The sequence below is a fragment of the Rhinolophus sinicus genome, linkage group LG03 (genome assembly GCF_036562045.2).
Source record: "Rhinolophus sinicus isolate RSC01 linkage group LG03, ASM3656204v1, whole genome shotgun sequence".
In the NCBI taxonomy this organism is placed as follows: Eukaryota; Metazoa; Chordata; class Mammalia; order Chiroptera; family Rhinolophidae; genus Rhinolophus; species Rhinolophus sinicus.
Window position 1 is genome coordinate 97,907,191 of NC_133753.1, and position 18,055 is coordinate 97,925,245.

General features: G+C 44.0%; 1 protein-coding gene and 1 long non-coding RNA gene across 5 annotated transcripts in view; one reads left to right on the forward strand and one right to left on the reverse strand.

Annotated features, from left to right (window-relative positions):
• Positions 1-3,851, reverse strand: LOC109457801 (uncharacterized). Of its 2 annotated transcripts, none has more exons than XR_002139101.2 (2): positions 3,624-3,851; positions 1-507 (listed from the first exon to the last, which is right to left on the reverse strand). It is a non-coding gene; the product is annotated as an uncharacterized LOC109457801 (long non-coding RNA). The 2 variants fall into 2 exon arrangements; XR_012494873.1 differs by having other exon boundaries at positions 1-3,238.
• A 35-nt stretch (positions 3,852-3,886) lies between these two features.
• Positions 3,887-18,055, forward strand: part of ARID3B (AT-rich interaction domain 3B) — a 48,520-nt gene continuing 34,351 nt past the window's right edge. For 2 of the 3 annotated variants that reach the window (XM_074328277.1, XM_074328278.1), the window contains exons 1-2: positions 3,912-4,043; positions 6,527-7,154. In XM_074328277.1, coding sequence (XP_074184378.1) covers positions 6,603-7,154 — 552 coding nt within the window. In that variant the 5' untranslated portion in view covers positions 3,912-4,043; positions 6,527-6,602. Of the gene's footprint in view, positions 4,044-6,526; positions 7,155-18,055 lie in introns of all 3 variants that reach the window. The other variant, XM_074328279.1, reaches the window with a different exon arrangement.

Below are 18,055 nucleotides of genomic sequence, written 5' to 3' on the forward strand. Positions count from 1 at the left end.
TAAACGATATTACTTTTACTGAACAAGCTGAAATACAACAGACACATGTATAGGATTATCCCTGCTATAAATAAGCACAACTATGAGAAATCTGATGGGAGATCTTCAGGTAACATAGGCCAGCTACATTAGGATGACACGCGGTGGCTCTCTTCTTCATGTGCTCAGCGGCTCCAAGAAGCACACCCAACCAAATTCAGCCTGGCAGATGCAGAGAACTCCTTGGGTATCAGTTATCTTTGATTGCAAAACAAACCACCTCAAAACTTACTGAGTTAACTCTAAGACAATAAACATTATTTTTCGCTGGTCTATGGGTTCACTGGGGGTTGCTACTGGTCTGGGCCAGCACAGCTGGGCCTAGAAGGCCTATAACAGCCTGGCTCATGTACTTGGCAGGTGAGCTGGTCTAAGGGGCCACACTCCAGTCTGGCAGTTGGTTAGAAGTCAGACGGGATGATAACCACGTCTCTCATCGTCCTTCAGGTTAGCAGGAATTTTTCACAGCTGGTGGAAGCGTTCCCAGCAGCAGGAGAGAAGAGTTATAATTGTAAGCACTTTTTAAGATTCTCCTTGTATCAAATTTGCTAATGTCCCACAGAACAAGCACCGGTAAGGCAAGTCACATGGCCAAGCCTACATTCAGAGAATGGAGGAATACACTCCACCTCTTGATGGGAGAAACTGAAAAATACAGTAAGCACACACTTAATGTTCTGTGACTTTAAGCAAAACAATGTATAGCAAAACCAATTTTACCACAGGCTAATAAACAACAGTTAAGTTCTTACAGCATCTCATCAACGTTGTAATGAAACCTTATTCAAGGACCTGTTGTACTGTGGTTACTATGTTCAGTCTACCATACGTTGGAAGCCAAGATGGAGAGATTAAATGCTTTCCTTGTGACCAGAATGGGTGTATACCTTGAGGTTTAAACATATTTCTATGAAGGGGGTGGGGGCTCTTCTGATTTAACTACTGAGGTCATCCAGTAAGGCTGCCCTCTTGAGTCCTCTACTACACCTGCAGCAAAGAGATAAAACCAAAGAGGTAGGCAGAGGCTAGGGCTCTAAAGACCACGTGAAGGAATTTAGGTCTTGATCTCAAGAGCAGTGGGAAGCCACAGAGTGTTTTAAGGAGAGAGATAAGATCACTTGGGCTGCAGTGAGGACAGTAATTCTAGAAGCTTTGCTAGGAAGGGAAACAGTGAGATAAGGCTTTAAGTACAGAATATAGGGTCAAAGGACAGGCTTTTTTGTGGGGTTTTTGTTTTCTTTTTCAAAGCAAAATATGGTTGAAACTAGAGCCTGTTTGAATACTGATGGAAGGATCCAGTATTGCAACAGCCCTTAGAATTGGGAAGGGAAACTTCAGCACACATGGAAGTTTGGCTTAAAAAAATAACTATAAAATAAAACTGACTGCATTTTTGTTTTACAGTCCTATTAATTTGCCTACATGTATAAATTCATGTAACTGACACCACAGCCAGGATACAGAGGAGTAATCAACCCTGAAAAACCTCTTGTGGCCCAAACCCTCTGCTTTGCTATCCCCTTGTCACTTCACCCCTCACTCCTAGCAACCACTGCCTTATTCTCCATCGCTATAGTTTTAACCTTTTCAAGAGTGTCACTTTTCTTTCACTCAGCATAATGCCTTTATTGTTATGTTGTTGAGCATAATGTCTTTATTGTTATTTTCTTGTAATCCCAAATTGCTGGGTATATCAATGCTTTATTTCTTTTCATTGCTAAAGGATCAGATTCTGATCCGGGTCAATAAATGGTATCTTGATTCTACCAGTTACCTGGGTCAAACCTGTACATCCAATCTATTAGCAAATTCTGGTGGCTTTACTTTCAAATAACACCTGGAATCTGATCACTTCTTACCACGCCCACGGCTGTCATCTAGTTTAGGCCACCATCATCTTCTGCCAGGACTAGTGCTTCCACTCTTACCCCTCCACCCTCATTCTCCACACAAGACCCCTCTAGGGTCAGACTTAAGAGACTTAAGTCTGATCAAGTCACTCTTCTGCTCAAAACTCTCCAGTGGTAACAATCCAAAAATGTCATCACGGCCTACAAGGCCCTGAATGGCTGGGCCCCTGCCTACCTCCCTGATCTCCTCTCCTACCTCTCCCCTTCACTTACTCCCTATCAGCTACAGTGGTCTCCTTGCTATTCGTATAGCGTGTCAAGCATGCTCTTGCCTCAGATCATCTGCGTTTGCTGTCACCTCTGTCTGGAACACTCCTTAAATATTCACATATATTGCTCCCATCAAGTCAGTTCTAGTTTCTGCTTAAATATCTCATCAATGAGTCCTTCTTTAACATCTAAAATAGCAGCTTCCTGACACCACTCTCTCACCCTTACCCTGCTTTGTTCTTCTTCATAGCACATACAGATATTTGTTTCTGTCTCCCTACACTAGAAAGAGCCTTTAGGACAAAACATTTTTTTGTTCAACACTCAGCAAGCACCTACATGAATGCTTCACCTGGCTTAGAGTGGGAGTTTAATGAATACTTTTGATTGAATAAATTATAGGAAAAAAGGACAGGATGGGAATACATGTAGCTATTTAGACTTTAGGGCATTCAACATTTTCTGTCACTTATACGTACAGTAAGATAACCCGGGGAATGGGTACTAGAAGGGTCAGGTTAGAGATTTGCAGAGATAGAGGAGAGCGAGTTTTCTATAAAAATATAATGAAATTTCCAGACACTGTTCACAGCCCATTTAAGGTTGAAATCATTAACTTAGTGACGTCAATCAGTTCAGCAGGACAATTTTCTATGACAAGGTACATACAGGCACGGAGAAACATGTTGGTCCATCCAGGGTGGGAGACTTAGCTGAGAAAAAAGGAGTGTTGGGTAGGCTTAAGAATAAGTAAGAGCAGGATTGTAATGATCTAGCGTTGAATCTAAGATGAAATAAGGAGGGAAGAGAGAGGATTAAGAGTGAGGCTTTCAATAGGTTGGAGGTCCTGATAAAGTGCACAAGACAGCCGTGGTGAAGTTCCTGAGCAGTCAAGCTAAAAGGATACGGGGCTGTAGTTGGACAGAGGGCTGTTTCTATTATTGATTTGTGACGTGATAGCGGGCCCTGCTTCGAAAGCGTTTCTGGTGATATGATCCAGGTTTTTAACTGGGCTTGGGAGGCTGCCGTGAGGGTCGCTGGAGGTGAGGCCCAGATGTTAAATGGGTTGTCCACATTGACTATGAAATTAAGAAGACAGGAGACGGTTAGAGAGAAAGTAAGGCAAAGAGCTGGATGCACAAAGAAGCAGGTGCTCTCTACAGAGGCCGTTAAATGGCGGGCAGTCTTGAGAGTAAGCGTCGGAGAAGCAAGGGGTTTTACGAGGTGACACTATTCGGCAAAGAGTCCCCCACCTTTGGAACCTGGGAAGTGAGAATACTAAACCATGTGAGTGTGTTCCAGGGGATGCCTCAGCGTACAGCCAGCTCTGTCCATGGCTGATGTGGAAGGGGGAATCTCAAAAAGGCCGGTTTAAAGGTTGTTGGTTGGGGAGGCGACCGAAACCCTGACACTCCTTGTCCTTTATTTATCTTCCTCCCACTCTACCGCCCGCGCCACACCAACCTCCGCAACCAGAAAACGCGCAGAGAAAACTACGAGACCGGTTCTCTTCAACTCCCCGCGAAAAGCGCTCACACCGGAACTCCTCCGTGTCTCCACCTTCCCATTGGTAGAAGCCTCCGCCAGCTTCGACCCGCTTCCGCTCACGACTTAGGTGGGCGGGACCGTCCTAGGAGTCACTTCCGCCTGACCCCGCCCCTCGATCCCTTTTTGGCCGCTTCCGGCGTCAGGCCGCGCCCCACCTCGTGCGGCACCGCCCCCTCCCCGCCCAGGGCCGACTGACCGGCCCGCGGCGCCGCTTCCGGTGCGGGCCCCGCCCCGGCTGTGGCCCCCGGCTGCGGAGAAGTCCGAGACGCAGCTGCGGCGCGGGGGCCAGAGTGGCAGCCTCCACATCAGCCGGCGGACCCGGCGCGCCCCGCACAGGTAAGCCTCGCGGGCCCGGCTCCGGCAGCCGCGGCGGGAGCGGGGGCTGTGGCAGGTGGAGGGGACGGGGGTTGGGAGGGACGGAGGCAGGTGTGCTTGGGCAGACGTGAAGGCGCTGGCCGGCGGAGCGCGGGGGCCGCGGAGGAACAAGTGAGCGCTGGGAGGAGACCGGAGACGCCCTGTGCCCTTTAGGGTGGTTGGAGATAAAGGGATGCGCTGAGTAAAGACCCCCCGCCCCCGGGAACTGAGCGGGTAAGGATAGGCGGGGATGGGGGTTCAGAGAAGAGCCGGCGGGCGGGCTGGGAGAGTTTGGTAGAGGTGAAAGTGATAGGGCGGGATTGGGGGTGGTATAAAGAATGGGGGGTGGAATAACCAGATCTGGAGGTGTGGGGCTGGAAGGGGGCCGAGGCTGAAGAGATCCCGCAGCAAAGGTAGAGGGAATGTGGGCGAGGCCGTTGCTCCGAGCTCGGCGGTCGGGAACTTTAGGAGAAATGGGGGAGGGGGCCTTGTGAAGGGATGAAGTGGCTTAGATTTCTGAGACAAGTTTTCTAAACGTAGGCAGGTGGCATTGTTCGCATCGACCGGCTGCTTAGGGACGGGGAAGACGGGCTTTTGGAGGGCGGGTGAGTGTATGGAGTCGTAGAACTTAGTCATCTCAGTCGTGCTGAAGTGGTTGTGCGACACCTCGTCCTCTGCGGGGACAGCAGACGGAGAAGATGGTGCCAGGAGACAGGAGGCAGTTGTTCAATGACTGGCAGGACGTGGCTGAACATTTTCCTGCTTATGATTGATTGACTGTAATGATTATAAGGACAATGAAAATGACCACCGAATCATTTGTTTTATTCTTTTGTTTAATTTTCTCTGACGCAGATTGTTTTTATTTTAAATGAACACTTCAGCCAACTAACTGCGGGTGTAAATCTTTTCATGCTTTGTTGCTCTATAAAGAGGGCCAAAGCAGAATGAAGGTATTGCTGTGGGCATTACTCAGTTTCTGAGTGTTAAGAGAGGAAGTAAAGGCAGTAAGAGGCAAATTGGAATTTGAATCCCTCACAGAATGCAAAAAGGCAAAAGCAGTGCTTCTAAGATAAACAGAAAGTTAGAATTTTTTTTCTCTCTACTGTTTTGCCTACCATTTTTCTCTAACCCATTAAAATATTTATAAATCCAAGCAGTTTTTCTTGCTAGGGATGTGATTACTTCCCCCATGAATTTTTGAAGACTTTAAAGACATTTAGTTTTTTTAAATCTTTCTACCCAATGCTAAAACAATGGAACAATGCAAATATCAAGTCCCAACCTGTGCGTGCAGCTTCTCCTTTCCTGGGATAACATTGTGCGCCATATTGCAAGTGCTGTTCACCTAGAATTTGCCCAGGCATAGAGGTAATCCATTCAGTTATGGAGACTCGCGGAGGAAACGTAACTCAAGTGAGGGCGTTGGGGGTGGGGACTCGGAGAGGAGAAAGGGAAGGGGGGTTGTGAGAGGAGGAGAGCCTGTGAAAGGGGTGTGTGTTTGGAGACTGATTGGTAAGAATGCTGATAAACCAGCCCCCAGAATACTTTTGGCCTGAAAGCCTTTTCTTTTTTGTATTCATCATAGAATATAGTAGAAGTGAATCAGAAAGAAAGGGGATGTGAAGAGATTTACTTGGCTGTTTATAAAAAAGAAGCAGTAACTTGCTATAGAGACAATATTGATATCTGTTTCAAATTAATTAACTTGAAAATCTCCAGAGGAATTCCCCTTGTTTGTTTTTGAGTGACGATTGCAATTTGAAACTTGCCTCCTTGCTGGATTGGGGGGTATACATTCTTTCATGTTGTTGAAATTGGATTCTTTTTGAGGCTATAATGTCCAGTTGGCATGGCCCAGCCCACTTGAAAAGCAGGTTGGCAATTGGATCTGGAAAGTTTGAAAAGTTTAAAACCAAGAGCAGTTTGATAGGTTCTGCTTTTCTGTGAGAGAAATCAGTGTCTGCCTGATTGATAGCTGTGTCTAGCTTGGAGGATAATTTTTTTCTCTGGTGGGCCTGAGAACATAAGCGATGTGTTCTCTTTCATAGGCAAGACCTTTTCATTTATTATTGTGGTTTTCATACTCACAGCCTTTGTACAGTGCAAACCCAGTTGCTTTTTCAGTAATAAACACATTAATGTTTGGTGATGTTAATGGAGGAAGACAAAAATACAGAGGTTTGTAAGCAATATATCGTCTGGATTGACTTCTTTTAAACCCAAGTAGCCCGTCACTGCTGAGATTCATGCCATGTTTCCCCTCATAAATTCTCTTCTTCAACCCCTTTCCTACCCATCCACCCCCGAAAGTCTCAGCACTCCCTCATCCTAAAACTCAGGTTTAGGAGCATATGTTTAGAATTCATGCTTTTTACTGGAGAAAAGAAAGCCTTTTTATACCTGTTTTACATAGTCCCCCCTCCCCCTTTCTCCTTCTTTGTGGTTTCTGTTAATCACTTAAGGTTTAGACCAGTGTGCCTGCTGGGCTGTGCCCAGGTTCAGAGCCATGCCAATCAGTGGGTGAAGCTTGAGGCAGTGATGGAGCCGCTGCAGCAGAAGCCACAGCAGCAGCAGCAGCCACAGCAGCAGCCACCACACCAGGGTCCTCTGCAGATGGATGCCAGAGAGAAGCAGGGACAGCAGATGAGAGAAACCCAGTTCTTGTACGCCCAGAAGCTGGTCACACAGACTCTTCTTTCTGCCACACCTGGGAGGCCTTCTGGCAGCCCTGCCCTGGGTCCCTTAGCCAGGGTGGCCCCGGCCACAGCAGTGACCCGAGTGTTTGAACGGAGCAGCGTGAACTCAGAGCCTGAGGAAGAGGAAGGAGGTTTGGAAGATGAGGATGGGGACGATGACGTTACAGAGGTGGCTGGGAAAGAGGCCCAGGCTGCTTCGAAATATTTTCATGTGCAGAAAGGGGCTCTCCGAGACCCTAGAGCGGCACCCATCTCTGGTCTCCTTCCAGCAGCAGGCCTCCCACCACACGGACAGCAGGCTCAAGAAGACCCTACCAAAGACGCTGCCAAGGCCCCTGCTCCAGCCTCCGCCGCTGGGCAGCCAGGCTGGACCCTGGATGAGCAGCTCAAGCAGGTCAGTCTTTCCGGTGTGGGGCTCATTTGTTCTTCCTTAAAGGCCAGCCAGAGAGGGCTGCCGCACTGCCAGGCTGACACGCAGCCCAGACGTGAATAGACTTATGAAGCTTTTTGCCATCCTTGTTTCCTTGATTAAAGCACTGAAATGTGTAAGTTACTCCTCATATAGATTGTTCCGAGTTTGAAGTGAAAGAATGTCAGTACAATCTCTTTTTTTTTTTTTTAAAGGAAGGATGAGGTTGCAGTAGTGTTATGAGGGACATCTAAAAATGAGACATGGGACTCTAATTCCAGTAGTCACATAAAAGAACAGTCTGCCTAAGACAGTTTCCTGGCTCCAGGCTAACCCAGGATTTTGCTCTTTTAGGACAGTTTTGTTGTTTTGCAGCTAAACGGAACTGATGAGAAGCGCTTGCATTCTGTGTATTTTCTAACAAAGAGCCTAGTAGACATGATTTCATCTTACAGGAAAGGGTAGACCTCAGATTTCCCATTTTAGCCAAGACAACCTTAAGTGATTTTCAAACACAGCTAAGCATTGGTTATGTATGAAGCTTTTTAAAAAATACTAATGCCTGGGTCCTAATGAATTATCTCACAGGGTGGGGCCTACAGACTGTTCTCAGCCAAGCCTCTGACTTCTAGTTCCTCTTCTCTTTATGACCTGCACTGCCGGTTTTCCTCACCCATGAACAGGAGCGATGCTAAGTTGTTCCCGGCTCAGTGGCTTACTGGTGCTTAGGCAGGGCGCTCATGATAAAGCTGGTAATATCTGGGCACTCCCCATAAGCACATGCTCTTCGTGTGGTCCAGTAGTGCTGTTTAGAAATCCGTTGTGAAGAGCTGTGGGTTTTCGCAGGGCAACTAGAAGTCACATAAGAAAACATTTTGGAACCTGACAAATCAGTGTCTTGGTATAAAGGAACCTGTGCAGTTCATCTGAGTTTAAAATAGTCATGTTTGCAGTCGATTCCAGAGCCAACAAAGTGGGGTTCAGATCCCATCTCTTCCATTTATTACCCTTGTGATCTTTCGATGGGCTCTTCATCTCTGAGCCTGTGTCTTCTCGTCTGAGATAAAAATAATGAAGCCTGTCTCCCAGGGGTGTCGTAGGGATTAACAGCGAGCGCAGGGTGGGCAGTAGTGCACTGAGCTCTTTAATATAAACAGTGCCACCTCTGCTGCATCCACATACATGTGCTCTGAGACAGGGAGGATGCTGAGCTGCAGAGGTTTTCCCTAGATCACCAGAGAGCTCGCTAGTGGTGGAGCTAGGACGAGGATCAGAGAAACCCGCTTCCACGACAGCAGCAGCCTGGCCGCCCGCCCAGACCAGCCTCCAGGCTGATTGCTGTGCTTTAGCAAAACATCTGTGGTTGCCGGCAGCCCCCGCACTGCTGGGCGGTTGGCAGGGTTCCATGCCGGCCGCTGAGTCAGCGCCTAAGCTCCCGCCCCAACAGCACTGGGAAAGTTCAGGCCTGGCGGCTGGGCTGCCCCTGCCTTGGCAGCTCGCCAGCCTCTGCGTGTGTGCGGTTGTTCCTAGAAAGTGCAGCCGCGTGCGAGGAACAAGTGGAGCTCCAGAGCCTGTCTGTCTTCAGGAAGTGCAGCAGGTGTTGAGGTCAAGCCATTAGAGCTTTGAAAAAAGACTCTTCAGAACTGGCGTGTGCGTGCACATGTGCGCCCGGTGGCAGGCGCCCAGCGCCCTGCTCCACAGATCCGTGCTCAGGGGACTTCTGTTGGCTTCTGAAACCCTCTGAGTTCGTTTTAGTCTCTGAGGCGTACTCTCTAATTATAGCCTGCGTGGCAGAGCACTGCCAAAATGTGTTATAAACGCCTGCAAGCCGAGGCCTAATCTCACCCCTACATGTACCTTCTTCCTGGATTTGGAGATCAAGAACTGGGTTGGGGGCTATTAGGCAACAGTGACTTAAAACCTTAGATTTGTACCTCCTTTTCCTCCTGAATTTAATTTTGCAGAATCAGTTTGGTGTGTGCCCTCCTCCTTTGATCCTGCTTTTAAAGGAGTGAACAATATGCTTAGGGATTAAAAAACTGGTTTTTTCTTAAGTTGTGCTTTAGAAGAGGGGCTAAAAATTTAATACTGTTTGGAGAGCCTCTACAAACCATTAGGAACCATGAAACTAGCTTCTTTTTATTGTTCAAAGTCTTTTGTTTCCTATGTAGCTAATTTCTAGAGAGCAGAAGAGCAGAAATAGAGTAACCTCCAGGAACAATTACAAAGATTTTTTACAGTTGACACAAAATGACCTTACTGTTGGTGTGTTGCAGTGTCCATTTTGTTCTTTTACACAACGAACTTTTACAGAGGCCTCTCGGGGCCAGGCCTGTGCTCCGTGGGTGAAGATGTGCGTCTCTGGGGGCCTCACCCTCTAGCAGAGGCAGTGTGGGAACCCCACGGGAGATTGGGTCTTGGGTTGCAACAATTTCACTCTGTCCTAAGTCATCTGAAGCCCAACTGCTCAGTCTGAGCTATGCTGCAGATATTTATAAAAGGTTTTGTTTTAAAACATTAACACACCAAGGTAAAAAGTTAATTTTGTGTATAGCATAGCTGGCATAACTTAGTAAACTGACAGGAATACTCAAAAGTATTTTGCAAAATTTGGATGGGGAAGCGCCACGCATCTGCCAACTGAAAAGCAAAATTTGAAAAGCTTAAGGGTTCCACAGATTATCTTTTGTTTCTGAAATCCCTTTGTTAGAACACGTGAAGTCAAAATAATTTCATGGATTCTCTTTGAAGAAACTCTGAGAAAATAATTGCTTCTCAAGCCTGGATCCTCAGAAAGACTGTAGGATTTTCTGATACCAGAGCGATGGGAAGATGGATAACTGAGCCCAGTGTTCTAAAGCCCATCAGATTTCAATGAGCAGAGTAAATAATTGTAAAACAATACAGCAGACAAAGAGCTGAGTGTCCCTTCTCTCAGGAGATCAGCAGAGCTCTGCCAGCGTACAGCCAGCTGGTGGGGAATGTTGCTGGCCTTTTAGGAGTGGTCTTCTGTCCTCCTGAAAAGAGGCAGCATAGGCTTTGTCTGTCTTGAACCCATTCATGGAGCCATGTTTCCACAAGGGCATAAACTCCCATAGAATAGGAAGATGAGCAGTGGCTTGGTAGGCATGTGGGAGGAGAGTGTGCGCCTGATGTTCTGCATACTTTGACAGTCTCTTGGGTTACTGAGTGTGGGAAGGGAGAAGGGTGACTGCTTGGGCTCCAGAATCTATACCGAGAGTACCTCTAAGTAGTAAGGTGTGGTCTCTTGGGCTAAGCTTACTGTTCTTGATACAAACTGCATGTTTGGAACATTAGATGCTTTTTGTAAATACTATGCAAGCTATTGCCTGGAAAAAAATAAGGTCATACGCTTTCCCCACTTTCTTAGTAGGTTTATTTTGCATGCCCATAGTAGTTTCTATAATCAGTGGAATCCATGTAGGTAAGTGGTTCTCAATTAGAGGGATTACCCCCCCTTCCTGCCTCCAGGGAATGTTTGGTTATTACGACAGGAGGCGGGGCGGATATGCTACTGGCAGATAGTGGGTAGATACCAGGGTAGTGCTGAACAGCCTGCAGTGCTGGGGCAGTCCTCCACCACAAAGAATTACCTGGCTCTAAATGTCAGTAGTAGTGCCACGGTGGAGAACCCCTGCTTTAGATTTGTGTAATCAGAAAGGGACTATATGCTGTGCTTTCATCAGACGCTGCCTGAGGCTCTGTTGTTCCTTTGGGTTTTGGTCTCGGAAATGTAGAATCTGGCAGCCTTGAGTTTTTCACTTCTATTTTCAATGTTTGTGTTGAGTTCATGTCTTCACCTGTAGTCATCTGGGTGAACAGACTGTTAATTGGGAGACGATTGGAACCTAGAATTTGCACTTTCTATACGGCCCTGCCAGTGGTTCTCCAGCCCGTGTTCAGTGCTGTCTAAGATGTGAAACGGCTAATTTGTGAGAGGACTTGGTTGCTCTTTTAGGCTCTACTCAAAAAGTTAAGGCATAAATACTGAGCAAACTTGTTACTTAGTAACAGATTTCATTATTAAATCGGCCAAAAGACACAGGTTTAGATTCTAGGTCCATTCCACAGCTTGCTTGCTGTAGTGCTTGGAGCGGGTATCCTAACCTGCTCTTCTCAGCCCCTGCAGAAATCTGCCCCCCGCCATCCTCAGGGAGTGATTTTAAAGATATTGCAAAGGAGTGGGTTTTTCCTTTTGATTTATGATCTCCTTTCCTCCCAAGTTATAGCAAGCAACTAAAAGCCATCTTCCCATAAACACAAATTGTGTAACTTCTGTTTAGATTTGCTAGTACCAAAGCTTGTTGGCCATTTATCTGTACCCTCCCAGAGTCGTTCCTTCTGCATTGGATTCATTTATTTCACTTTCTCTCCCAAAGCTCAAAATTATCTGAAGACTTTGATGTATTTTTCATTTAGCTCTAGACCTTATATTTTAAAAATAAAGATATTACAAAGGTGGAAGAAGAATATGAGTGTGAAAGACCTTCGTAAAATTTATACCATCGTACAAAGTTTAGGTTGAATTGTCGTTAGCATCTAAATACTTTTTTTTTTTTTTTAAAGATTTTATTGGGGAAGGGGAACAGGACTTTATTGGAAAACAGTGTGTACGTCCAGGCCTTTTTTCCAAGTCAAGTTGTTGTCCTTTCAGTCTTAGTTGTGGAGGGCGCAGCTCAGCTCCAGGTCCAGTTGCCGTTGCTAGTTGCAGGGGGCACAGCCAACCATCCCTTGCGGGAGTCAAACCGGCAACCTTGTGGTTGAGAGGATGCGCTCCAACCAACTGAGCCATCTGGAAGCTCAGCGGCAGCTCAGCTTTGCAGGGGGCGCTGCCCACCATCCCTTGCGGGACTCGAGGAATTGAACTGGCAACCTTGTGGTTGAGAGCGCACTGGCCCATGTGGGAATCGAACCGACAGCCTTTGGAATTAGGAGCACGGAGCTCTAACTGCCTGAGCCACCAGGCCAACCCATAGCATCTAAATACTTCTTGAAGCTATAACTTTTCAGTGTTTACTACCTTTGTAGGTAAGGTGCTCCATAAATACTAGACACTGAAACTCCTTTTTTCTAGAGCTGTGACCAAACTCTAGTGTTCTCTCTGAAACATTTCAGGATTATGTAAGTTGAAAACATTGCCCTTTTGAGGCTGCTGCTTTCCATATTAAAATAGAGATATGTGCATATTTCTTCTTTAGGTAGAGGTAAGGTATTTGTTTTTAATATTCTTTTTAAAAAAGATTTTATTGGGGAAGGGGGACAGGACTTTATTGGGGAACAGTGTGTACTTCCAGGCCTTTTTTTTTCCATGTCAAGTTGTTGTCCTTTCAATCTTAGTTGTGGAGGGTGCCATTCAGCTTCAAGTTGTTGTCCTTTCAGTCTTAGTTGTGGAGGGCGCAGCTCAGCTCCAGGTCCAGTTGCCGTTGCGAGTTGCAGGGGGCACAGCCCACCATCCCTTGCGGGACTCTAGGAATTGAACCGGCAACCTTGTGGTTGAGAGCCTACTGGCCCATGTGGGAATCAAACCGGCAGCCTTCAGAGTTAGGAGCATGGAGGTCTAACCGCCTGAGCCACTGAGCCGGCCCTGTTCTTGTTTTTTGAAATTGAAATTTTCATTGGAGGTCATTGTATATTCAGGTGCTATTGTAAGAAATAATTCAGAGAGACCCCTGTACACCTGGTGCAATTTCCCTCAGTGGTAACATTTTATAAAACTATAGTATACTGGGGCCGGCCTGGTGGCTCAGGCGGTTAGAGCTCCGTGCTCCTAACTCCGAAGGCTGCCGGTTCGATTCCCACATGGGCCAGTGGGCTCTCAACCACAAGGTTGCCAGTTCAATTCCTCAAAGCCCGCAAGGGATGGTGGGCAGCGCCCCCTGCAACTAAAATTGAACACGGCACCTTGAGCTGAGCTGCCGCTGAGCTCCCGCTGAGCTCCCGATGGCTCAGTTGGTTGGAGCCTGTCCTCTCAACCACAAGGTTGCTGGTTTGACTCCCGCAAGGGATGGTGGGCTGTGCCCCCTGCAACTAGCAACGGCAACTGGACCTGGAGCTAAGCTGCACCCTCCACAACTAAGACTGAAAGAACAACAACTTGAAGCTGAACAGAACCCTCCACAACTAAGACTGAAAACAACAACTTGAAGCTGAACAGAACCCTCCACAACTAAGATTGAAAGGACAACAATTTGACCATTGTTCCCCAATAAAGTCCTGTTCCCCTTCCCCAATAAAATCTTAAAAAACAAACAAAAAAAACCTGCTTTAAAAAAAAAAGACAGATATCTTTAGAAATATGAAATCACTTTAAAAAAAAACAAAAAAAAAACTATAGTATACTATCACAACTCAGACTTGACATTGGTAAGATCCAATTATTATGTTTCATAATTTGTGCTAGTACGTATGTGTGTATTCTATTTTTAAGCCTATTTAGTTGTATGTTTAACACATCTCCTGAAATTCTTGTTACTTGATAAATGCATTTGAAGTTGTAGGTTTTTGTCAAGGTCGAACTTTTGCTGTATCTCATGAGTTTTGATATGTAATGCTTTTCATTGGTTAGTACTAAACATTTCTTAATTTCAGTTGTGATTGCTTCTTTAACTCATGGGTGGTTCAAGAGTGTTTTTTAGTTTCCAGGTATGTGGGGTTTATCTTTGTTTAAAACATTAATTTATAGTTTATAATTAAGCTCTAATCATTGTGGTTAGAGAACTAGTATGATGTCAATTTTCTGGAATCTGTTACAGTATTCTTTGTGTTGGCCTTGTATATGATCAACTTCGGTAAAATCTGCTTAGAAAGAATGTATACTCTTTATTTGATAATTGTGGGGTTATATATCTGTCTATTGGATCAAGCTTATTGTTGGTCAAATCTTCTTCATCCTTACTAAGTTTTGTTTGTGTGATCAATTTCAGAGAGAGGTGAATCCAAAATATTTTGGTGTAAGACTGGCTTTCTTTTGATTAGTATTAGTATGTTAATACTTTTTTTAAAATTACACCTTCCATTCTTTATGTTTTGAGACCACATTTAAAAAACCTGTAATCTGTCTTTTTTTATTAGGTTAATGTAATCCAGGTAGTTATTAGGATTGGTGATATATTTGGACTTATTTGTGCCCTCTAAATTTTGATTTTTGGTTTAACCATCCTTATTCTTTGCTTGTTTTCTCCTTTCCTGTCTTTTGTTCATTTAATTGAATTTTCTTTTTTCATTCTTTATCTCCTCCACCAATTTAGTAGTTATACTTTCTGTTTCTGTTCTTGGTTACTTTTAGATTTTAATTTGTATTCTTGACTTTTTATTATACATTACTTTCAAACAATGCTAGGACCTTAGAAATTCTAGTTTTACCTCCTGGTTCTTCTATCCCTTTCTTTAGCTCTTTGAACATCTTTAACTTTCCAAAAAAATGTTTTTGTGGAATTGTTGAAATTTTTTATTATGGAAATCTCAAACACACAAAAGAGAGAATGATAATGAACCATCTGTGTTCTTTACCCAGCTTTCAGCAATTACCAACACACTGCCGTTCTTTAAACGTGCTGATTATAAAGATGCTTTTAGGTTATTCTGTTATTATCTCTAATTCTTAGGGTGCACGTTCTCCTTATGTCATGTTACTCTCCCTTATGATGGTTTATTTCCTCTTGTGGTTTGTTTTTGTTTTTTCCCCCCATGTAAGCTCATTTTGAGTTGGGATTTGTTTCCATGGGAGTCCTATGTGCTTTGTCTTACTGAAGCATTCCTACGGGAGGTTTGTTTTCTCCTCGGCTAGGGCCCTACAAGTTTAGCTGGTTGTCATTGGTCGGGAATAATGTGAACTTGGGGTCTACATCTGTGCCTGGTGAGAGCCTGGGTTTCCATTTCTTATGGGCCCTCTTTTTCTGTGAGGACTCTCACCGATGGCATGGTTCCTGGCTGCTGCTGCAGGCTGGTGGGCAGTTTTTCTAGGCCCCAGTTCATAGGGGATGGGAGTGTAGTCCTTTAGGACCTCTGGCTTTCTGCATTTATGTCAGTTCTCGTTCCTGGGGTGCAAACCTGCAGCCCAGACTCCTCTCTCCCTGGTGGGTGAATCCCCAGCCCTCAGCCCTTAAGCCCTCAATCCAGGTCCTGTTTTCCCTGGAGCTCTTCATCTTCAGTGCCTCTCACTGCTCGCTGATCCCCTCCTTTTTGTTTCTGGCACTTTGGACTCTGCTATTTTTTCTTGGTTTCAAGCTTAAGAGGTGTGGAGTGTTAAATTTTATCTAGCATTTCTAAGTGAGGTTTTCTTTGGAGAGGGACAGAGGGCAGTGGTAGAGGACCTCCACATCAGATTATCCTCATTCGTGGGTTTTTTTTGCTTCTTTGTCTTTGATTTTTAGTAGCTTAGACTCTTTTGACCTCTTGTGTGCCAGATACTTACCATGTTTCCCAAAAATAAGACCTAGCCGGACAATCAGCTCTAATGTGTCTTTTGGAGCAAAAATTAATATAAGACCTGGTCTTATGTAATATAATATAATGTAATATAATATGACATAATATAATATTGGGTCTTATATTAGTTTTTGCTCCAACAGATGCATTAGAGCTGATGGTCCGGCTCGGTCTTATTTTGGGGGAAACAGGGTACTTGCCTGATTTCACTAAGTTGTGTGAGGCAGGCCCTGATATTTATCCCCCTTTCCGTGTTTATGTTCTTTTACAGATGAGGAAAGGAGGGTTCAGTGCGCTGCTTGCACTCACAGAAAGCTGGGCTATGAACGCAGGCCGTTTGGTTTCAGCCTCCGTGCATCCCAGGCTCCCTCTCGCTCCATTCTGGTGAGAGCAGGGCAAGGGTGATCTTTTTCTCAATGGTTTCATTGCTCTAAAAGTACTGATACATTTTTTCTCATTGTCAAAATAATTTCAGGCCTTTTAGAAAATATGGAAAATAAAGAAATTTGTAAAGAAGATATATAATTGTAACTTAGATTTAACTGTAAACGTTTTCTTGTATTCCCTTTGTGTTTTTTGAAAAATGCCTATTACAGGCATATTTTTTATTTTTGTGTCCAACTTTTATCATTTAACAGACCATAAGCAATTTTTATCATTAAAATTTATTTTAAAGTAGTTTAACTTTTAAAAAACATATTATAGAAGTTAATATTGAGTCAAATAATTTTAGAAATATAGAAATGTATAAAGTAAAAGCCTCTCCTTCCATCAGTCATTTTTAACAATTTGGTCTAAACCTTTTCAGAGCTCTTTCTCTTCAAAAATATGTATTGTTTGTTTTCAACAAAAATAGGAACGCTACATATTATTCTACAACTAGTCTTTTTACTCAGTGTTACAGCTACCCATCCATGTTCCATGTTCATAAAGATCTGTTTATTAATGTTTTTATAATCACTTATCTCAAAATCACATAAGTAATGTGAATTAGATGCTCATGAAAAATGGAAACAGTACAGGAAAGTACAGCGTCACAATGTATAGTTCTGAAAATACACCCTGCTGTCCTCTCGCCTGCTCCCTCCCTCCTACCCCCTTGCCCAGACGAAGCCAGTTAGGCATGAATCAGCTTCTAGGGTTGTTTGTGTGTGTTTACCTATTTAAATGTGCAGTCACGGAATATGTGAGAGTGTGTGTGTGTGTGTGTGGCATAAATACAGACTCTCTTTGTAGATGCTGTGCAACCCTGTGCCTTTCTGTCTCTATTTCTCTGGTAGGATAGATTATTCGAAAGGTTGAAATTTGCTGTATCATCATATTACTATCTTTTCATATGTTAACTTGCCTTTTTTGTTCTGTGCCTTAGCTGCTTGTAGCTTTTGTCTGTTTTCCCTTCTTTTTTATTGTAAAAAACACATGGGGTATATATACTCTCTTAACAGATTTTTAAGTGTACAGTACATGCTGCTAACTGTAAGCACAGTGTCGTATAGAAGCTCTCTAGAACTTTTTGCCTATGACTGGTTATTTCACTTTATTTATGTTTATTTACATTTTTGTTTAAATATTTAAATCATTTGGCATAATGTCCTGCAGGTTCATCTGTGTTATCACATATTTCAGGATCTCCTTTTTAATGACTGAATAATATTCCGCTGTATGTATATACGTTGTCTGCTTTATCCATTCCTTCATCGGGGGCACTTCGGGTGCTTCCATGTCTTGCTCATTGAGAGCAACGCTCCAGTGAACATGGGGTGTAGATATCTCTTCAAGATCCTAAGTTCAGTTCTTGTGGATAAATATCTAGAAGTGGGATTGCCGGATCATATGATAGTTCTGTTTTGTATTTTTTCAGAAACCTCCATACTGTTTGCCATATCTGCTCTACCACTTTACATTCCCACCAACAGTGCACAAGGATTCCAGTTTCTCTACAACCTCTCCCACACTTATTTTCTGTTTTTTGTTGTTTTTATAATAGCCATCCTAACACATGTGAGGTGATATCTCATGTGGTTTTCGTTTGAGTTTCCCTGATGACTAGTGATATTAAGCATTTTATATTAAGTTGCTATTAAGTTGTAGGAGTTCCTTATGTCTTTTGGATATTAATCCCTATTCAGATACTTGGTTTGCAAATATTTTCTCCCATTCTGTAGGTTGCCTTTTCATTCTGTTGATTGATTCCTTTACTGTGCAGAAACTTTTTAGTTATCCCATTTGTCTGTTTTTTGCTTTTGTTGTCTGTGTTTTTTGATGTCATATCCAAGAAATCATTGCCAAGACTAATATCATGAAGCTTTTACCATATGCTTTCTTCTAGGAGCTTTACAGTTGCAGGTATTATATTTACATTTTTAATCCATTTTGAGTTGATTTTTATGTATGGTGTAAGGTAAGGATCCAATTTCATTCTTTTGCACATGGATATC